The sequence below is a fragment of the Eulemur rufifrons genome, chromosome 7 (assembly GCF_041146395.1).
Source record: "Eulemur rufifrons isolate Redbay chromosome 7, OSU_ERuf_1, whole genome shotgun sequence".
Classification (NCBI taxonomy): Eukaryota; Metazoa; Chordata; class Mammalia; order Primates; family Lemuridae; genus Eulemur; species Eulemur rufifrons.
The window spans coordinates 88,721,341-88,741,176 of NC_090989.1; the positions used below are offsets into that span (position 1 = coordinate 88,721,341).

A 19,836-nucleotide genomic window follows, 5' to 3' on the forward strand; every position below is an offset into this window, starting at 1 on the left:
GGAGATGGAAAATGTGCTGAAGAGGAAAACAGCCTGTGAAGAATTGTAGGCCACCATAGGAGCATGGATTTTATTTGAGGTAATTTACCTTTACATTTTTTGGAAGAATGCTATGACTGGCTGCTGTGTGGAAATATGTGAGCCTGCAAAAAGACGTTTCCTTTGTGTATGTGTGTGTGTGTTTGTTTGAATGCATTTATTAGTGCAGCTCTTCTCCCCATCAGAATATCAGCTCTTTCATATTAGCGTGTATTTATATTCAAAAGGAAAATACACTTTGAATCAATATTAATGCATCTAAAATTAATGACATATATATACATATGTTCTTGAGCTTTTTTAAGTATAGGAGAAAGGGAACAACCTCCTAAGTGTCTTGAAAATACGAAAGGATTCTGTAGTCATACACACTTCTAAGTACTTTTACCAGTTACATAAACGAAATAGGTGCATACAAAGACCATAAGACTATTCTTAGACTCTTGAGACAGGTCAGTTTCCAGTTGTAGAAGGAAGAAAAGGAGGAACGAGTGACTGACTAATGGCAAGAAAAGAAGACTCATGGAGAAAGATGAAAGCAACTGGGGCTAATTAATTAACATAGAGGGAAAAAGGTTAACAAATTATTGTGACAGTATTTAAAACTGCTATTCAGAGAATAGGTTGTAGTTGGGCTGCAATAACACTGGAGAGAGAACTAAAACCAGCAGACAAAACTGCAGAAGCTGCTATTTATGGCTGTGAAACTCTGGAATCAGTGAGGAAAGCAGAGCAATGTCCTTCTGTGGAGGTCTTTAAAACAGAATAGATTCTCATCAGTCTCATTTGAAAGGTTTAAGTGTGATCCTGCCTAAAGGCAAGGTGATGAACGGAATGACTTTTCAAGGTCTCAGCCAGTCAGCCCAGTGAGACCACACAGTTGATTGTGGGCTGTGATTTTCTTTTGTTTACCCATATCTTATTGTTTTACACCACCATGTGGCCACACTGAGTAAAAATGTTATAAATTTTGAATCTGAACACAGGCTCTGAAAAATGTCAATAGTGTATTCTCAAACTCTTAGAATCTCACAATCTGTTTAGAAATATCCAATCTGTAAAAGCACCTAACATGAATGTGCTTATATTGCTGATCTTTTTGTGATTTTAATTTGGGAAATGAAACTGGTACCTATTTTGTTAATAATAATGTGTCAGATTCTTTTATTGTGAATTTGCCATTCTATAGGAACAGGATTTGATTCATAATAAGCTGAGTTCATGACATTAAAACCTTTTATTGTATATGTATATATATTTAAAAACTAGATTCTAGCCCTTTTACTTTTAATTAAGTAAATAAAACGTGAAGATTTGCTTGCAGGGAAGCAATAATTATTGACATAATGACTTAAGGCATCGTGTTAAAAACAATTTTAGATACAACACATTAAGCCAATGTGTTTCCTGGTACCTTTCCTCTTCAATTTATGCCATTGCCATAAATACATCAGCATCTATTAGCATTTATTAAGCTTTCATATGAGCTAAATGTTGTGTTGGATTCTATATTGGACAAATTAGATTGACAAAGCCCACACTGTGGCTCCATTACCATGCCACTGCAAAAGCATTTTCTTAAATATGGACAATGAGATAGCTCTAGGCCCAGACTGCTTGTGTTAGAATTCTAGTAAGCCATGTGACTCTATTAGTCTCCGGGTCTTTGTAACAGGGAATTTATTTTTAGTTAAATAAATAAAGAAAGAAATATGTAGTTGTTAATTCAACAAATATTTATTGTGCAACTACCATGCCAGGCACTGTTCTAGGCACTGAGGATTTAGCAATGAATAAAACAGACAAAAATCCCTGCCTTTGAGGAGTTTATATCCCAGTAAAGATAGTAAATGAGCTAGATAGTACATGGGCTTTGAGGAGCATAGAATCTCTGCTGCAATTATTCAACTCTGCCATTGTGGCAAAAGAGCAGTCATAAACAATATGTAAACAATGCAGAAATGAATGGGCATTGCTGTGTTCTGTTAAAACTTTATTTATAAACACAAGTGATGAGTCAGATTTGACTCACAGACCATAGTCTGCTGACCCCTGCAGTAAAGAAAGACAGCAATAAACACCATCAAAACTAATAAAAATAAAATAAACATTATGTTGAATGGTGATAAGAACCATGGAAAAAGTAAAACCACCCCAGGTATGGATAGTGTTGGAATGTGGTCAGGATAGTCCTCACCAAAAAAATGATACCTATGAAGACCTGAAAGAGGTGAGCAGGAGTCACAAGGAGGTCTAGGGAAAGAATATTTCAGGAGAGGGACTGCCAAGTGCAAAATCCTGTAGGCAATAGCGTGCCTGTTCTTTTTGAGGAATAGCAAGATGGACAGTTTGTCTGGAGCACAGTTGGAGATGGTAGTAGGATGAGATCAGAGAAGCAACATGTGACTGTATGACAAAGGATTCAAATGTCATTATAAAGTCTTTGGTTTTTACTCTGAGAGAGATAGGAAACTTTGTAGTTTTAAGCACAGGAGTGACCTGTTCTGCCACCCTAATTTTAACGGAATCAGTCAGACTATTATGTTAAGAATAAACAAATGGGGGAACAGGGAACCAGGTTTGGAAGCTGTTGCAATAATCCAGGTGAGAAATTATGGACCAGATGATAATGCTGGAGGGTGGTGAGAAGTGGCAGGATTCTGACATAGGTTAAAGTTAGCCTGACCAGGATTCTGTCTTGGATTGAAGAGGGAATGTGAGAGAAAGAGGGGAGTCAATGGTGACACTAAGATTATTTTGTATGAGAAACTGGATGGAGGTTGGGAAGGAGAAATAGGAAGGATCAGAGTCTCCAGTATGATTATGGTAAGTTTGACACCTATTAGATATCTGAGTAGAGATGTCGACAATGTGGCTTCTACAAGATTCTGGGTAATAAGGAAGAGGTTTATACTCAAGGTATAAATCTAAGAGTTTTCAACATATAAGATGGTATTTAAAACTGATAAGTTCACCAAGGGAGCGAGTATAGAAAGAAAAAGAAGAGGTCCAAGCATTGCACCTAGTGCACTCCAAAGTTAGAGATCCAGGGAGATGAAGACATATCAGCAAAAGGAGACTGAAAAGATCAACCAGATAAATAGGAGAAAAATCAGAAAGAGTGGAGCTGTGAAGGCCAAGTGGAAAAGTGTATGCTGGAGGAGGGAGGGGGCAATTACATCATTTGCACCTGAAAGCGCATAGAAAATAGAGACTGAGAACTGAACCATTGCATTTAGCAACCTGGAGACCATGAGCAGAATTGACAAGAGCAGTTTCAGAGCAGTGGTAGGCATGAGTGCCCTGCTGGAGGGAGTCTCAGAGACAAAAGGAAGAGAGAAATTACAGACAGGGAGTGCACACAGATTTTTCAAGGGGCTCTTTTATAATAGCAGAGGAAAGAATTAAGATAATAATTGGAGGAGGGAAGTAGAGAAAGAGAGGCTTTTTTGGTGTTTTGTTTTAAGATAGGAGAAACATTAGCATTTGTGTATGCTGGCAGAAAATCTCCAAAACAAAAGGGAAAATTGAAAAAAAGGAAAGAAACTAGAAGAATGAGTGACCTGGTGGAGCAGTTTCCATGTAGGCACAATTGGATGAGATCTAGTGCAGAAGTAGGTGGGTCAGGTTTACACTCTGCTCCGTAAAGTGCTCAGCATGGTGCTTATTGTTTCATAAATGCTCAAAACTGACAGATATTAAACCACCAGTTGTCAATTAAGGGGGTTTGGTTAATATGATCTTATAATTCCAGTGCAGGTACAACATTCAGTAGATAATGAAAGTAAGATGAATAGAATCATGACAATGAAATGAAGACAATCAGAAGCAACAATGAATCACATTGACTAGGACCTAGGGTATTGGTCTAATGGCAAACAGATACCTGAAGGAGAGGAGGAAGAATGATGTGTTACTGTTTACATTTGATTCATGGGGTGAGTTTGCTGGAACCAGGATCCCACATGGTACTTGACTCCTTATAGATGCTCATTGGGTTGATTAATTAATTGTCTTTGCCCTTTATAAATTCAGGGTGATGAAAAACCTATGTCTCTTGCCTCACAACTTTTGAGGGCATAACGTTATTTCCATGCTCTTTTCATATTCTTCCATTGATTTTTTTTTTATATTATTTATTTCAGCTTATTATGGGAGTACAAAAGTTCAGGTTATATATATTGCCCATGTCCCTCCCATCCCCCCCAAGTCAGAGTTTCAAGCGTGTCCATTCCCCAGACAGTGTGCATCACACTCATCATGTAGGTACACACCCATCCCCTCCCCTCACCCCCCACCTCAGTCTGATACCCAATTGGTGTTATTTCCAAATGTGCACTTAGGTGATGATCAGGGAAACCAATTCACGAAGACTAAGCTATAGGGCAGGGCTACGATAGGAAACCAGAGAAAGGAAAGGGGGTGGCAGAACAGCTGCCATTTCCACTAGGAAGAAAAAGGGATTGGACTAACTACAATCTGAATTATGAACATAGCTCTAGGCCAAATATTGGAAGAAATACATCGTACTTATGAAATATATCTCAGCAAAAATAGAGCTGTAGGAAACCACGTTTTGTTATTTAATACTAATAACCTTTTGCTTGTATAATAATTGTTCTTCACTGGGGTATGGTAGATAACAAATTTAAATGCATCTTAATTCTTCACTTGTTTCAATATAAATTTGGAGCTGTTTTCTTTTGGAAAAAGACTTGAGCCCCCAGGTGTAATAAAAACACACTTTAGAATGTAGCAAACAATTTGACAATACATCATTACAGAAAAAGACACCTTCAGAAAACATTAATAAATATCCTAATCCTACAATGGGGAATACAAAACCAAATCACCAAAAGCATTAAAACTGTGGGAAAGCCCTAGAAACCCACTGTAGTGATCCACCTCCTTCACTCTCACAATTATTCTAACCCAAGGATGACAATCACTAACATTATAAAAACTCTATCAATTCAGCTTCACTTAATTCAAACCACTGTTTCTATGATCCAGGATTATCTTTTACAATTTTTTTGCATGTTTCAAAATTGTAAAACTTAGTTCCTGAACTCTGCTCAGTAATTTTAGTGCAATATGTTATGTTGTCCCTGTATTATACCAATGCCCACCATGGGATGATCAACCTAATAGTTTGTTTATCTTAGAGTTGGGCAACTACCCAAATCTGGCCCACTACATGGTTTTTTTGTAAATAAAGTCTTACTGGAAGACAGCCACACTTATTTGTCTACAGCTGCTTCTGCAAGGCAAAATTGAGTAGTGGTGAGACCACATGGTCCACAAAGCCTAAAATATTTACTATCTGACCCTTTACAGGAAAATTTTGCCCACTCCTGGTTTAACTAATGGCTGGTGTACTTGTTAAGCAATGTTTGTTGAACCATATTAGCAAATCCAAATGCTAATGGTAGAAGGAATCAGTGAAGACCAAATTGTCACCCAAGAGTACCCAACTCATAGAAATATTAATTACTGTACGTGTTATCCTTGAGAGTAAAATTTTTATATTTCCTATTGATTTCTTCAATTCAGAATTTATCAAATAAATTAGTAATAGTAACAGGCATCTACATGTCCAATAAACTTCCTTTTTAGGTTGTCATGAGAAGAAAATTTTTCCAAGTGCTTCTACCAGAATGCAAATGTTTGAGATGCACTTTTGCTCCTCTACAGTCTATGATTTTTATAACTTGTTTCTGCCCCATTCATATCCACACAACATCAAAACCTTCTACTTCTCTTTATGTTATCATTAAGGATTTGAAAAATATAAAGGGATCCTTAAAAGATTAGTTATTCTTAAATCATTGTCATTTATTTTGAAATGTTAGCAGGCAGCTTCTTTCCAACAACACATGTGTAAAAAGAAAAATATTGAGCTGAATGATCCTCCAATTGGTGGAATTTGTTTCCACTGTTAATTTTTAAAGTTCTAATTTTTGTCTGTCCTGAGCAAGAATCTAAACATTTAAATTCTTCCAACAGAGTAAGTTTATAGCTGCTGTGCTTTAGACAACCTATATTTAGGGAAGGAAAATTTCTAATTCAATTTACAATGATGTCAAGAAACAACACGTTTCTGCAGGCAAAGATAAGAAAAACATTCAGGGGCACACAGTGATAGCTCTACTTAAATAAATAAACTTTTGGTGCTAGTGATTAGGTACACAGGATTATTATATGTTTAATTGGCTAACGTGACAATTTGGAATTACTTCTAGTCACATTTAATTGGATTTGGAATCTCTGTAGAAAAGAAATAGAGAGACCTAGTAGGGAAACAGTCATAAAAGTAAACTGTTTTTCCAAAGGATGCTAAGTAATGAATTAATATCCATTGCACAATAGTTTTTAATATTCTCTCATCTTAATAAGACTGATGCAGTGGTTGTACATACTAGATACTGAAACCAGTTCAATTAGACACAAAGTGTGGGAGAAGAGATTTTTTGTTGTCTTGGAGATTTTTTACAATATTGTCAATTTTAAGAAGGCTAATTTAATCAAAAGTGACTAATCTTTAACTTGGGTAAAGTCTGAGATATGCTTGAATACCACTCTAATAGTTAGCTATATATGGATGCTGGGTTTGAAGGCATCTAAAAGTCCATAAAATCTGTGTTACTCTATAAATGTTTTGAAGCTTAATACAAAGCAATGAAAACAAAGCATTCCCTCATAATCTTTAAATATTCTTATATTGTACAAATAAAAAATATCTAGAAAACAAATGGCATGTTGCTTCTCTCTTCTAGTTTTAGTTTAGCTACCCCCCAAAAAAATCCTACTTTCAACATTCTAAATGGGCTTTATGTTTTGCTTAATATTAGTCTAGTCAAATTTATACATTACAAAATCATCTTCCTCAGCATTTTTATATATTGCCTGTCAAGGTTTTCCTTCTGTCCTGTAATTTTTGTTTTTAATCTATCCTTATTCTTAGGAGTGCCATGATTGCTGACTACATGTTCTGGCTCGGTGGAGGAAGTGAACAGTGTGTAAGCAAGCTCATCAAACTGTATTGGCAGGTAAAAATTGATGTCCCAACTAGGGAGGAGAAGCCCATCTCATTTTTAGAACCAAAATAAAGGATTGGTGCTTAAAAGACTGCTGAAAAAGGTACCTCTGGGCATATCAATCAGAAGGACACTACCAAGTAGTAATGTATTTATAATGAAGTAGATTTTCTGAGACTAATTTTAAGGGCAAAATTCAAGGTTGTTAACCCTTGGCCTGTACTTCAGTTTTACAATCCAATATAAATTTTAGAGATCCCAGGGACTATTTTTTCAGGCATGCTGCTATAATGATATGATTCTTTAAAATATGACCTTTGTATTTTCACAGATTCTTGTTGATCTAGATGCTAGAAGTAAATATTAATTACATAATAAAAGAAAATGTAAAGATAAGATGTATTTGTTGAGTAGTATTTACTATTGGTAACACTTAACCAATGGCAAACTGCAGGTCTTCTTTTTCATTTATTATTAAAAATGGCAGCAAGAAGTCATACCAGTATGTCCCTGTGGCACAATTGGTTAGCACGTTTGGCTATTAACTGAAAGAAGTCATATCGAAGGTCAATTAGATGTCAAGAAGATAGCCATAACTTCTTGGAAATATAAGGAGAATTTTGAATGTACTTGTTCAGTCTCCTTTACAACATACGAATTTGTTCTTGCTTTATCCTTCCCCTACGAGTTGTCAATAAGTTTCTACTAAAATATATCCAAAATGAGCTCATTTACCCTCCCACAAAAAAAAAAAAATCCAATTTGCTAATTATTAAACTGTTTTCCTCATTTAAAGTGGATTTCTACTTCCTTAAAACTTCCATCCAGTGGTTTCCAGTGGGGACACATTAACCAAATGGGAACTCATTTCCAGATGAATTTTTTTTCAAATATCTGAAAATCAACTATAAAAGCCAACTCCCTCCTCTATAGCTTCCCTTCTCCAGACAGTGTGGGCATTTTTCCTTGTATTTTAAGATGGTTTAATTTAATTGAATATGAACCTTTTGGACCAACTAGAATAAGATCTGCTAAACCACTAATTGGAAAGTAACAAATAATCATCAACAGCCTTTTGATGCTTCCTGATTTTTTTCCCACATTTTCACTATTATGTCTTGGCCTTTAAGTTTTTTATCTCTGTATATTATGTTATCTTTATTAGACAGTAAATTATTTGGTTTACCATATACAATTCCCAGTAATTTATGCATTTCCATCTAAATATTTGGAGCTCAATTTACCTACTATTAAAAAAATAAAAATTTAAATTAGTTCTACTTTACTTCAGATCTGTGATTATTTTAAAAATTAAAAAAAGTTGATCTTCAGACAAAATTTTAATCTAAAGAAATTACTATTTTTCTTAGAAAATTTTTCTTAGGAAAATTTTAGAATTTTTCTAAGGGACTCTGGAACATACAAACATTAGTAGTTGCTTACAGGCACATAACTAAATAGTTGTAAAGAATTGCTAGTTGTAAAAAATAAGCAAATAATATGGGGTATAGATATATAAAAGGAAGAAGACTTTTTAATTAAAGGATTTCAGAAGCTTCTTGAGAGAGATGAGAAAGGAGTTGAATCTTGCAGATTGGATAATATTCAGAAGGCCTACCCTACCCTGGGTCCTCTATGCATGTTAATTTATTTATTCATTAAACAAACATATATTGAGTACCTATTGTGTTTTCTACATTGAACTAGGAAAAAAATAGAGCCAACATTGGTATAATTGAAGATAAATTAAGAGTTTGGAATTTTTGTGAATAAAATCTTTTTCTGATTATTTTTGTGTTCATAGCATGAAGATTGGGTTTTCACACTCATGTGTGAGATGTACCTCCCTCAAGCCTTATTACAGCATTGGCACATTACCCATCTGATGTGAAAAAAAAAATCTCATTTCCTTTAGCTTTCAAAGAACATTAATATCCAAACTTTATTTACCTCAAACTAAGAAAATAATCTCCACTTAGCAATACATGCATGTTTGCAATATAAAATTGAAATAAAACAAATACTTTATTTTACTATTCCTCATTAATAAAAGATAAGAAAAACATGATTCACTTTGTATTCTTTTCTTCTCCTTTAATTGAAAGTAACTTGGTATAGTGGAAAAGAGTTCTTGTCCAGATGTCAGGTCTGATTCAGTACAAGTTCTAATACCAACTAGTGATCGGACCCAGGGCGAGTTAGTCTCTAGAGGATCTCCAACTAGAAAGTAAGCATGACTGGAATAAAGTGTTTGAGAAGGTCTATTCTTGATGTCGGTTTTAGCACTAAAATCTCATCCAAAATTTTACGCATATCCAAAAATGATGTCACAAATTTTAAGGAAAAATGAAGCAATATAATAGAATTCGCACCCTACAGATAAATCCTATAAACTAATGCCCTCTATCAAGCCCCAACATCGGCACATCACCAGTCAGATCCTTCCTTCTAATAACCAGCTTCTTCTTGTTTTAATTCAAATGTATATGTCTTCTTTCCTAAACCTTGTTCTGTTCTTTTGAACCTGTACAGGGAGTGCTTAGTCCATGCCATCTTTAAAGACATGGATGCCCCACTACCAAATCCACCCTAGCAATTAAACTGATGACTTTAAGAATGTCCCCAAACATCACAGACTAGAGATTGTACCTGTATGCACATTTGTAGACAAATAGACAGGCACTATTTGCACCACCTTTGTAAGAAGTTACTATACAGTGTATCTTCCTTTTTAACCACATAAAATTCCTACCACTCTAGTTGGTTATTCTTCTTAGAGGTCTTTAAAAAATGGAAATTTTTTCAGAATGTAAAAATTTGAGAACCAGTCTACATCTAATCTCAGAGATTGCTGACTTACAAACTCTTAGATGCAAAACAACAGATCTCTGCTTTGTTGAACTCAAGAATATCTTTCAATTGTATTAGAAGCATTTTTTTACATCATCAACCTAACAAGGAAAAAAAAGGCATAAAGCCCTACACTATATTATAGCTCACACTGGGATATATCACTCTGAACAAGTGTTTGCACATGTTATTCTATAATAGCATCACTTTTCAGAGCTAGTGAGGGTTAAAAATAACTTATCAGTACTGTACTTGCACACAATGCCTCTGCAACTGGCACCCAGTCTTCTGGTATCAGCCATTCTCTTTGAGAACACCTCCTAGACTTCACCACAATTCTGGACTGATTAGCAAAATATAAAGTTTTGCTGACAATTAGTTCTTCTTGAAGCAGTTACCCTATGGTATTTACATATTGGTCCTAAGGTAATATTATTATAAGAAGAACTGTATAGTAAACTATAGTCCACCTCCCAAACCGCCTGCTCCTTAGATCCAGGGCTAGCTTTAATAGGATAAAGAAAATAACAAACAAAATTCCCTCTTCTTTCACTCCCCTGTCCTGTTCTCCCACATGGACTTTCAGCCATGTTGTAAGCCACGAAGGTTGTCTTGTATGTGGCTTCACCTCCTGTAATGTGAGTAACAAAGCCAACCCTGGTCTGCACTGCTCAGCCAAGTGGAGTGAGAAAAGGTGGTAGCAGTAGATTTTGTTGCAGAACTCCCTCAAAATGAGTGCAGGGGAATCCTACTAAACACAGGCAAGTTGCCTGATCAGCTCATTCATCACCTTAATGGTTCTTTTTTTCTTTATTTTTTTTTTTTGAGTTACAGACCTCTCTGAAAATTTAATTCAATATATAATACAAGCATTCACTTAGAACAATATTCACAAACACATACACACACACAAAATATGCTTACTATTTATCTCATTGCGTTGGAAATAGATCTCCTATACAGAGTCAGAATACCAAAGCAACATTTACATAGAATTTGGTTTTCTCATCTTGTGAGAAGGTGGTTGTAGTTTTTCTACAATAATAAATTGAAATATTTGACATTGCATCAATTACAATGTTTCATTTTAATGGCAATAAGAAATAAAACCCTGATTTGCAAAGTCTCTAATAGCAAATGTAGTCAGAGCCCCTGTAGCTCACAGTATCTCAGATGGTTCAATATGCATCAAGAAATACCAAAATTTTCAACTTGAATTCATATTACATCATTTCCTTTGTCCTCAAGTCAATTAGGTCATCTCTGTTAGGTCTATATCATATAGGCTATCTATGTTGGCAATTTTAAGGCTGTTGGGAAAAGAAATGTGACTGTGATAAGAGGTAAGCCATTTGCCAAGTGTCTGTAGATTTTGTCTCAAGAAATTCTCAAGATTTGCAGTCTCACCTCTAGAGTTGGAAAATCCATAATGCTATTTGACTCCAGATCCCTCCTTTAGCATAGCTGCTTGGCAAAAACAAACAAAAAAAAAACCTCATAGTTTTTCAGCAGCACCTCTAATAGTAATTTCAGTATACTCAATCAAAAGAATTGCTTTATTTATATGGCTACGATATCAGCCATTATAAAGCTAGTCAAGAAATTTCTCACCATCAAATTGTTGTAAGAAGGGGTTTTCTTTTCTCTTAAAAAATTGTAAAGAATTATCCAAACTAAATCATACCTAAACCTCTTCTCTGGATTATCAACAAACTTCTCTAAAAGGAAAGAACCTCATGGTGTGCTCTTGTATCGTGACAAAGATCTCCTGAAAAGGCACCGATTCCTCTTGGCTCTGAGGAAGTTGAAGACTTTCACAGCAGTAGAAAGACCTCTTTTGAGATTGTTGGAAGAGCTGTTGATACCAACACAGACCCGTGTAGGAAGCCTGACATGTGGAGCATCTTTCTGCAGTGAAGCAGCAAAGGCTGAGTCAGTGCCAGCTTCACAGGTCCTCCATCTGTGCAGAGAACACCAAGACTTCCCATCCAATTCAAGTTGCATTTGGCATTGAAATGTTCCCCATCTCGAAGCTATCAATGGCCTAATATGGTTTCTGAAGGCAGCTTACCAAAAAGAAGTATTTCTTTGGTGTGATTAGTCCTGCTCTCAAGGAACACAACCAGGAGCTGTCTGAACAAAAGATTTTCCCCTGCTGTTTGCTCAAAGAAGATGGTACATTGTCTGTGGGCCCCCCAAAGCTTTCCCATGGACTTCAGGGGTTCATAGACTACAGGTTAAGACCCCTACACTACTCCTTTTCTTCACATGATCCTCACTATTGCAACAACCCCTTTTCTCTTTAGTATTGGGCCTAGCAGGAGACATTTACGACATCCAACACTCAAAGCAAAAAAATATCACCCAAAATGTTATTGTCATATAGCACCTCCATAAACTACACCGTAATCATTCAAGCTTGAAACCTTTCCAATCCAGTGTGTCCAGACTCTTGTTAAGTTAGTGGATACCATTCTTTACTCTCAAATTGCATTTGTCTTCCATTCTCATTCAACAAATATTTATTTAGTGACTGTATGTAAGGCACTATGCTATGTGTTAGAGATACAGCAGTGGAAAAAACAGACATTTCCCTGTCTTCAAGGAACATATATTCCAGCACAAAATATTTACCAGGAATAGCTACTGGACTGTAAGGTACTTAAGTTACACATCACTTTTTGTTAATCTGTTTTTCTTCTGTGGTGCCATCAAAGTGCACTGCAAAAAGTAGCTCAATAAATATTTGTTAAATCAATCAGCCAAATTAAATATTGGTTTGATTTGAAGCTCAAACCAATAACGTCTGACATGAGAATATTTTGGGATACTTTTTTATAATTTAAAAACTCAGTGATTATGAATTCAGTGAACATTTTTCTATGTGTGTGCATGTGTTTTAAGTTCAGAATTGTGAACAATGTTTGTGCTTCAGTTGAGTTTGAGATCGATCAGAATTTTTAGAGAAAGTTGTAGATTTCCAATAGAGTCTTTTGGTTCATCGGTTTCTATGCTCACAGGTGTCCCCATGCAAGTCCCAACGTCTTGGTTATTAGTTTTTTCAAACACGGCAGTCAAGGCAGCAGTAAGCTAATAGATTTCTGTGCACTGACCAGAGAATGATGTAGGGTAAGTTAAGTTGAACATAAGTTGTTTTACACTAAAAATGAAGACTAATGTTTTTTCTCTTGTATCCTTTTTCTCCTTGTTGCAAATCATCCAAAAATTAGTCATTTCCATGGTAAAAATTTATGATATCTCAAATCTCAAATAGAAAAATAAAACCTTCAACATGAAATTACAAGCAAAATAAGGTCAAGGAACCAAAAACATTTTTTATCTTTAACAAAATATTTACATTTTCTGGAGAAGGGAAATGTGTTTTCTCTAAAGATTTGCTTCCTTGTGAAAAATTCTTGCACAGAAAGGAACAAAATAGAGATACCATATTAATATTTCTCTTAATGGTCTGTATTTACAGTCTATTTATTTATATGGCCCTATCAATCAGAGAGTTTATAAAATATTTAGACGAGGAGTATCTGAAAGCAGCCCAGGCCCTGTAGTATTTAGATTAGATACAATTTGAGAAGCACTAAAGCCATGTACCCAAAAATATTTCTCCTATCAATTGCCACTACTTGGCACTGAGTCTCTAGTCAGCCCTGGGTCACATGCAAAAAAAGCAAAAAAAAAGAAAGAAAAAAAATTTATCTGAAAGTGTTTAAATTCATAAAGGGGAACCTCTGAATACAATTAGGAAATTAGTTTAATTGAAATTTCTTAATCTCCTTTGAAAGGTGAAAACAGAATCCTGAGAAAACAAGATGGAGGGAAAGGTAAGCTCTGATGAGGAAAGTTGACAGAATGTCCGGGAACATAGGGAATGTGGGCCAAGCAGAAGGACCTTATGAAGGCAAGGAATATCTGTGCTTAATTCTGTGAAGGAAAGGAAGCAAAAGAAAAGAGGCAGCATGGAGCAGTAGAAAAAATTCAGGCCCAAGATTCAGGAAATGTAACTTCTAATTCCAATGCTTAGAATTCAAATTTGGATAAGTGACTTTGTTTCTGTATTAGTCAGCTATTGGTGCAATAATACTGTACAACAAACCACTCCAAAACTCAGTGGTTTACAACAATAAGCAGGTTGGCTCAGACTCAACCAGTCAAGGTCTTGGTTGGGCTTGGCTAAGTTCAGCTCCAAGCTGCAGAGAGGTCTAAATGTGCTCCGCATGTCTTTCACCCTCCTTTGGCCAATGGTTACCTGACATATGTTCTTCTAATGGCAAAATTCAGGATCCCAAGAGAAAAAGCCAAACCATGGAAGCACATTTCAAGCCTATGCTCATACCAGGCTTGCTCACATCGCATTAGCCAAAGCAAACCACATGATCTAGCCCAAGAGCAAAGGGTAGATTCTTCTGCCTACTGCAAAGCCATGAGAAAGATGTGGATATGACATTGCTGCAGGAGGTGGAAAATTTGAGACCAACAACTCAGTCTAGCACAACTGCTCTAGGCCTTAGTTTCTGTTCCTGTATAATGAGGAAGTTGGCCTAGGTCAATGGTTTTTAAACATTGGTCTAGTAATTATCTGTGTTAGAGTCACTTGAGGAAACATTTAAAATACTAGTTTTCCAGAGTTGGGTGGGGTCCTGAAAACTGTATTTTTGTATCCTCCCCAACCAGGTGATTCTGATGCACAAATCCTGAGGCTGGTCTCTAAGGCCATTTCCAATTTTTTGAGTTAATGACTAACTAAGCCTATCATACAGTTTATCTGGGGCTGCCCTATGTGCAAAGGTAGGACACTGGGTGGCCTGCACAGGTGATGCTGCCTACCTGACAATGCAACTGAGAGGATCCCTAGGACTCAGATCCTCCCTCCTTCTGTCTTCCCACTATGCCTAACGTCCCAGTAAGTTAGGCAACTTGTAATTCCCATTGTTAATGGTTAATAACTGCTGTCCCTTCCCACCATGATGTAAGTCAGATTTTTCTGCCCACCCACAAAGCAAACTGCTTGGCTGCTTCAGTATCGTTTGCTGCATTCAGTGCTACATCTAGATAATAATGGGCATTGCAATATTTTTTAGTCACTTGCCTACAAAGAAATTTGTCTATTAAGCTAGACAATATTAAAATTCCCATTTTATGAATTCTCATATTTTTTCAATTAGAAGACATGCTAAAGAGGAAGTGTCCAAATTGAGGTAAGAGGCAAAAGAGAGCTTCATTTCCTGGGTCTTGGAAAAAGATAAATGTAGAAATGAATTCCTCATCACCTAATTATTCATTCCTGTTTATATATTCTTTAATGATATGTTTCCATGGTTACCAGCGTTGTTAAATGCTGCCTGTGTTTCATTTTGCTTTGATGCTATTTGAGGTAGTATACCAGTAGAAGTTCACTTTTAAATGAAAGATGTAATTGAGGCATATATTTGATCCAAGGTTGAGTGTTCCCATGAAGAATAAGTGACCGTGACATTATTTGCTGGTTGTGTAGTTTTGTGGAGTTCTTCTATTGATGTTCCGTGAGGGTCACAGGCATTAGGAAGGGAGGAAAATAGGGAAGAAGGGAGGAGGGACAGAGGGACAAAGTGAAGAAGCTGAACCATACACATATATAAATTTATGTTTATGCCTCAGTACCATTATATATATATATAGGTAGCATTGATTTAGCCAGACTGTCAAGTAGGTAAGGTTGCTTTTCTCAGGCCCCATCTATCTCTCCTCCTCCTCACACTACCCTCCTCCTCAACTCTACATGTACATGCCAAGAGCCAAAGCCTTCTTCCAAAAATGGCTCAAATCTTCAATTACTTCACCTCAGTGTGAATTTCAGTACCACCTCTCTAGAGTTGTTTGTTTTTGTTTTTGTTTTTGTTTTTTGCCTTTGAAGCACTGACTCTCACTGGGAAATAATCAGCTTTGTCCCCTACTGCTAAAGCAATCTCAGGCATTCAGACCATACAAGAATATGGGTGCAGGAATCCCTGCCAGTGCCTCAGAATGTGCCCTGCAGGGGGCAGCATACTTCATTCACATTAGCCCTCTCTGAACGTTCATAATTCAGGCTTGTTAGAAAATTCAGGCAACAGAGCCAGGCACAGTGGCACATGCCTGTAGTCCCTGCTACCCAGGAGTCTGAGGCAGGAGGATCATTTGAGCCCAGGAGTGGTTTGAGGCTGTAATGCTCATAGCCACTGCACTCTAGCCTGGGCAACAAAGCAAGACTCCATCTCTTAAAAAAAAAAAAAAAAAGTATAAATAAATAAACAAATAAACTAGAAAATGTAGGCATCATATCAAGCAAAAAAATTAATCCTCATTCACTCCTGAGCAATATTTACTTTGTATCTTCTTTAGAAATATCTGGGTTTTTTGGCCGGGCGCGGTGGCTCACGCCTGTAATCCTAGCACTCTGGGAGGCCGAGGCGGGTGGATTGCTCAAGGTCAGGAGTTCGAGACCAGCCTGAGCGAGACCTCGTCTCTACTAAAAATAGAAAGACATTATATGGACAACTAAAAATCTATATAGAAAAAATTAGCCGGGCATAGTGGCGCATGCCTGTAGTCCCAGCTACTCGGGAGGCTGAGGCAGTAGGATCGCTTAAGCCGAGGAGTTTGAGGTTGCTGTGAGCTAAGCTGACGCCACGGCACTCACTCTAGCCTGGGCAACAGAGTGAGACTCTGTCTCAACAAAAAAAAAAAAAAAAAAAAAAAAAAAAAAAAAGAAATATCTGGGTTTTTTTTTAATGTTGCTGGTTTGGTTTTGTAATATTATCAGTATGTGATGGAGGAAGCCGTCCCATTTAAATAAAATCAGTTCTTCCTTTTCTTTTTTTGCCTCCTAAAAAGCTTCTTGGGTTTCTGACAGTTCTTAAGGGAGAAAAAAAGTAACTTCTAAATTTCATTTCATTTTCTCTCATTTCAGAATGATATGGGTTTTGAAATTTAAAACAACTCAGGCCTCCTTTTACTTGAAAAAAAAAATTAGATCTAGCTATTTATTCCCAGGAGTTCTGTGGCTATTCTGCTAGGTTGCCATGAAGTTATTGGATTTTCATAGAGACTTTGCCTTCCTGTGTAAATTTGCAAACATGTTGCTTCTTTCTTTGTCTTTGTTTGCATCTGAAAATCAAAAATTATTATGAGCAAAACCAAATTCAGAGGGTTTTATGGTCATCTTTTATATTTCTCATAGATTTTTATGGGTTATTGATTTACAAGCTTGCAGCAAAATTGAGGTCACTTTTTTTTAGCAAGTGGAGATGTGGAATAACTATTCCATGAAATCACAAAATTTTTTAAGCTGTGTTCACCCAGGTATAAGATAATCTGTAAAGCTCAAAGTTGTTAATGTTTTTATTTATAGGCAACCACCATTTGGCAGTATTGCATGCCAATTAAAAATAAATTCTCCTCTTTTCTTGAATTCCTATGATTGTATTTTCCTCACTAATTTCTGCATACTGCTACTCACTAATTTTTGAAGACTGCCTACTCTATCTGTACCTGCATTGAATCATTTTCTTTTTCATGATAATTTCCCCTCTTCCAAATAATGAGAACTTGGCATTTCAAATGTCAACCTTTAACATGTGGCATGATTTAGTTTTTCTCAGGATTATAAAGTCACTGTTAAGCTAACCTATTTTTATCCAAGAAAGCATAGGTGCTATTATATTTAGTACAGCCTAAACCAGGAGCCAACAACCTATGAGGGACAAAAAAAAACCCAGAAAATCCTGGGAGGACTATTTCAAGCCCAAACCTAAAGGGATGGAAAACATCTTAATTAGCATGGCAACTGTCCATTTCATTTACCCTTCATTCTTCATCAGGTGGAGGTTGGCCTGCTGTAAGATTTGTATAGAAGATGCAAATAGGAGATACAACCACAGGAAATTTGGAAGTATAGTGGCAGCTCTCTTGAAGTTAGCTCTTTGTTTCATTTCATTTAATATCACCTGAAGTGGTGATTTGTTCTTGCTCTCACAGAACACACACACATAGACATATACACATACATATATTTTGACAAATTCATTGCATTTCTCACAGGTGCAATTATCCCCCCTCTGAATCATCTTGATGTTAGGATGAGATGGGAAGTCATGTATACAAGGCCACCTGCCCCATAAAATCATCCTCCTACAATCTGCTGCCCTTTAAAACATAAAGTCCTCTGGGAGGGGCCACAGCCTGGAAGAGATTAATTGCAGACAAATGAGAGAAATAAGAAAAAGAAGAAGAAATGTCTGGTTGCCAAGCAAAGGTGAAACTTGAGGAAGAAAATAAATTATGGGAGGGTAAGAACATCAAAGACAAATTGTGAGAAATATCTGTGCGGCACAATCGTCCCTTTTACTGGATTCCAGATAGACTGTCATCCCTCTTGGTCTGCACACCACCAAGGTCGTGGAACCCCTAGCTTTCAAGAGGAGCAAGTCCCCTGTTAGAAGACTGTTAGAGCTTTCTCCTTCCTCCTGAGGATCCCACTTCTGCCCTCTGGAGCTCTATGCAAGAATCTTTCACATATTTGGAATCCTGTCTCAATGCTGGACAGGGCTATAAACCTCATTTACAAGTCAGCACAACATAATGGCTCAGAGTAAGAGGCTCTGGCTAAAATAAAACTGATTTGAATCCCAGCTCTGCCATGAAGTAAGCTGTGTGAATACACCTTGTTATAGAATCTCTCTAAAGACTGAGTTTTCCTTATCTGTAAAATGGGGTGATATTGCCTGCTTCTCAAATTGTTTTAACACATTAACAGAATAATTTATCTATAGCACTTAGCCAATGCGTGGTGAATCCTCACTCATTCAATTAATAAATGAGTTTGACAGCTTTATCAATGAGCTAAATGAAGCCCACATAGGCACATTCAAGAACACATTGTTATCTGATGACAGAAAGTTAGTCCCTGCAACCTAAATCTTGTCTTTGGAGTAAACATCCTTGAATCTTTTCAACTTCTCCAATGTATACTTTTGCAAGGCTATCCCTGAACTTTCCTCTCACATAGTAACCCAAAAGATAAAACAAATGCCAGGTAGAAAAAGCAGTAAAAGTTTGAGAACCAGGTCACCAGGTCCTTGTCCCAACCCTGCCATTAATTAGTTGCATGCATCCACAAGGCATACCCCAATCTAAAAATAGCAGTCAAGAAATACAATCAAAAAACAACATACATTTAGGGATAGGACTACCTACCTTTGTATGACTAAATGTAATACAGAGAGGAAATATATGATGACAAAAAACATCCCAAATTGTATTGACATTTACCACTGAACACAGAGGCTAAAGCTCATTAGTAATACCCAGTTGTCATTATGAAATAATTGCAGGTAATGTAGCTATTGACTCCTATGATACCTTTTGGTGATTCATTTTAAGCATCAAGAATAAAAGTTCTGTGGCATCCTAAAGAGTCTGGAGGCTGCTGAAACCCACACTTGTAACTCTGAGTTTCTATCAGCTGGTGTTTCTCTAAAGTGCAAGCAGAAAATTATCCAGGGTCTTTAGAACAAGAACATACTTTAAATTCTATTTATAAATTATATATGCTTTGCCATTAAATAACCTAGACCAATCTAACCACATTATTATTTAAGCTCCCCTATCAAGAAGATTTTCATTTAATTTTTGTAAATGTTTCTCTTTGAGATGGGCATGCTAGTTGATAACATATCCTAAATCTATTGAGAGGCCAATGGACAAACAGTCTTACCTGTGGCCAGTGAGTGATGAATATTTTTGTTAGGATCGCTATGAAGAGAATCTTGATCTAGTTATAGTTTGATATGGTCCATTTGTTACTTTTGTTAGTATTAGAGTCAAATTCTACCTGTCCTTGGAGACAGGAATAAGATAGTAATAGAAAAAGAAAAAG

The 19,836-nt window shown here is 36.5% G+C and overlaps 1 protein-coding gene and 1 non-coding gene across 2 annotated transcripts in view; both read left to right on the forward strand.

Moving 5' to 3' along the window:
• SPATA16 (spermatogenesis associated 16) overlaps positions 1-19,836 on the forward strand; it is a 214,621-nt gene that overhangs the window by 118,360 nt on the left and 76,425 nt on the right. Inside the window, exon 4 of the mRNA XM_069472925.1 lies at positions 7,004-7,088. Within this exon, the coding sequence (XP_069329026.1) occupies positions 7,004-7,088 (85 nt within the window). The remainder of the gene's footprint in view (positions 1-7,003; positions 7,089-19,836) is intronic.
• LOC138388629 (small nucleolar RNA U13) lies at positions 8,862-8,964 on the forward strand. Its single transcript, XR_011234163.1, has one exon. It is a non-coding gene; the product is annotated as a small nucleolar RNA U13 (small nucleolar RNA).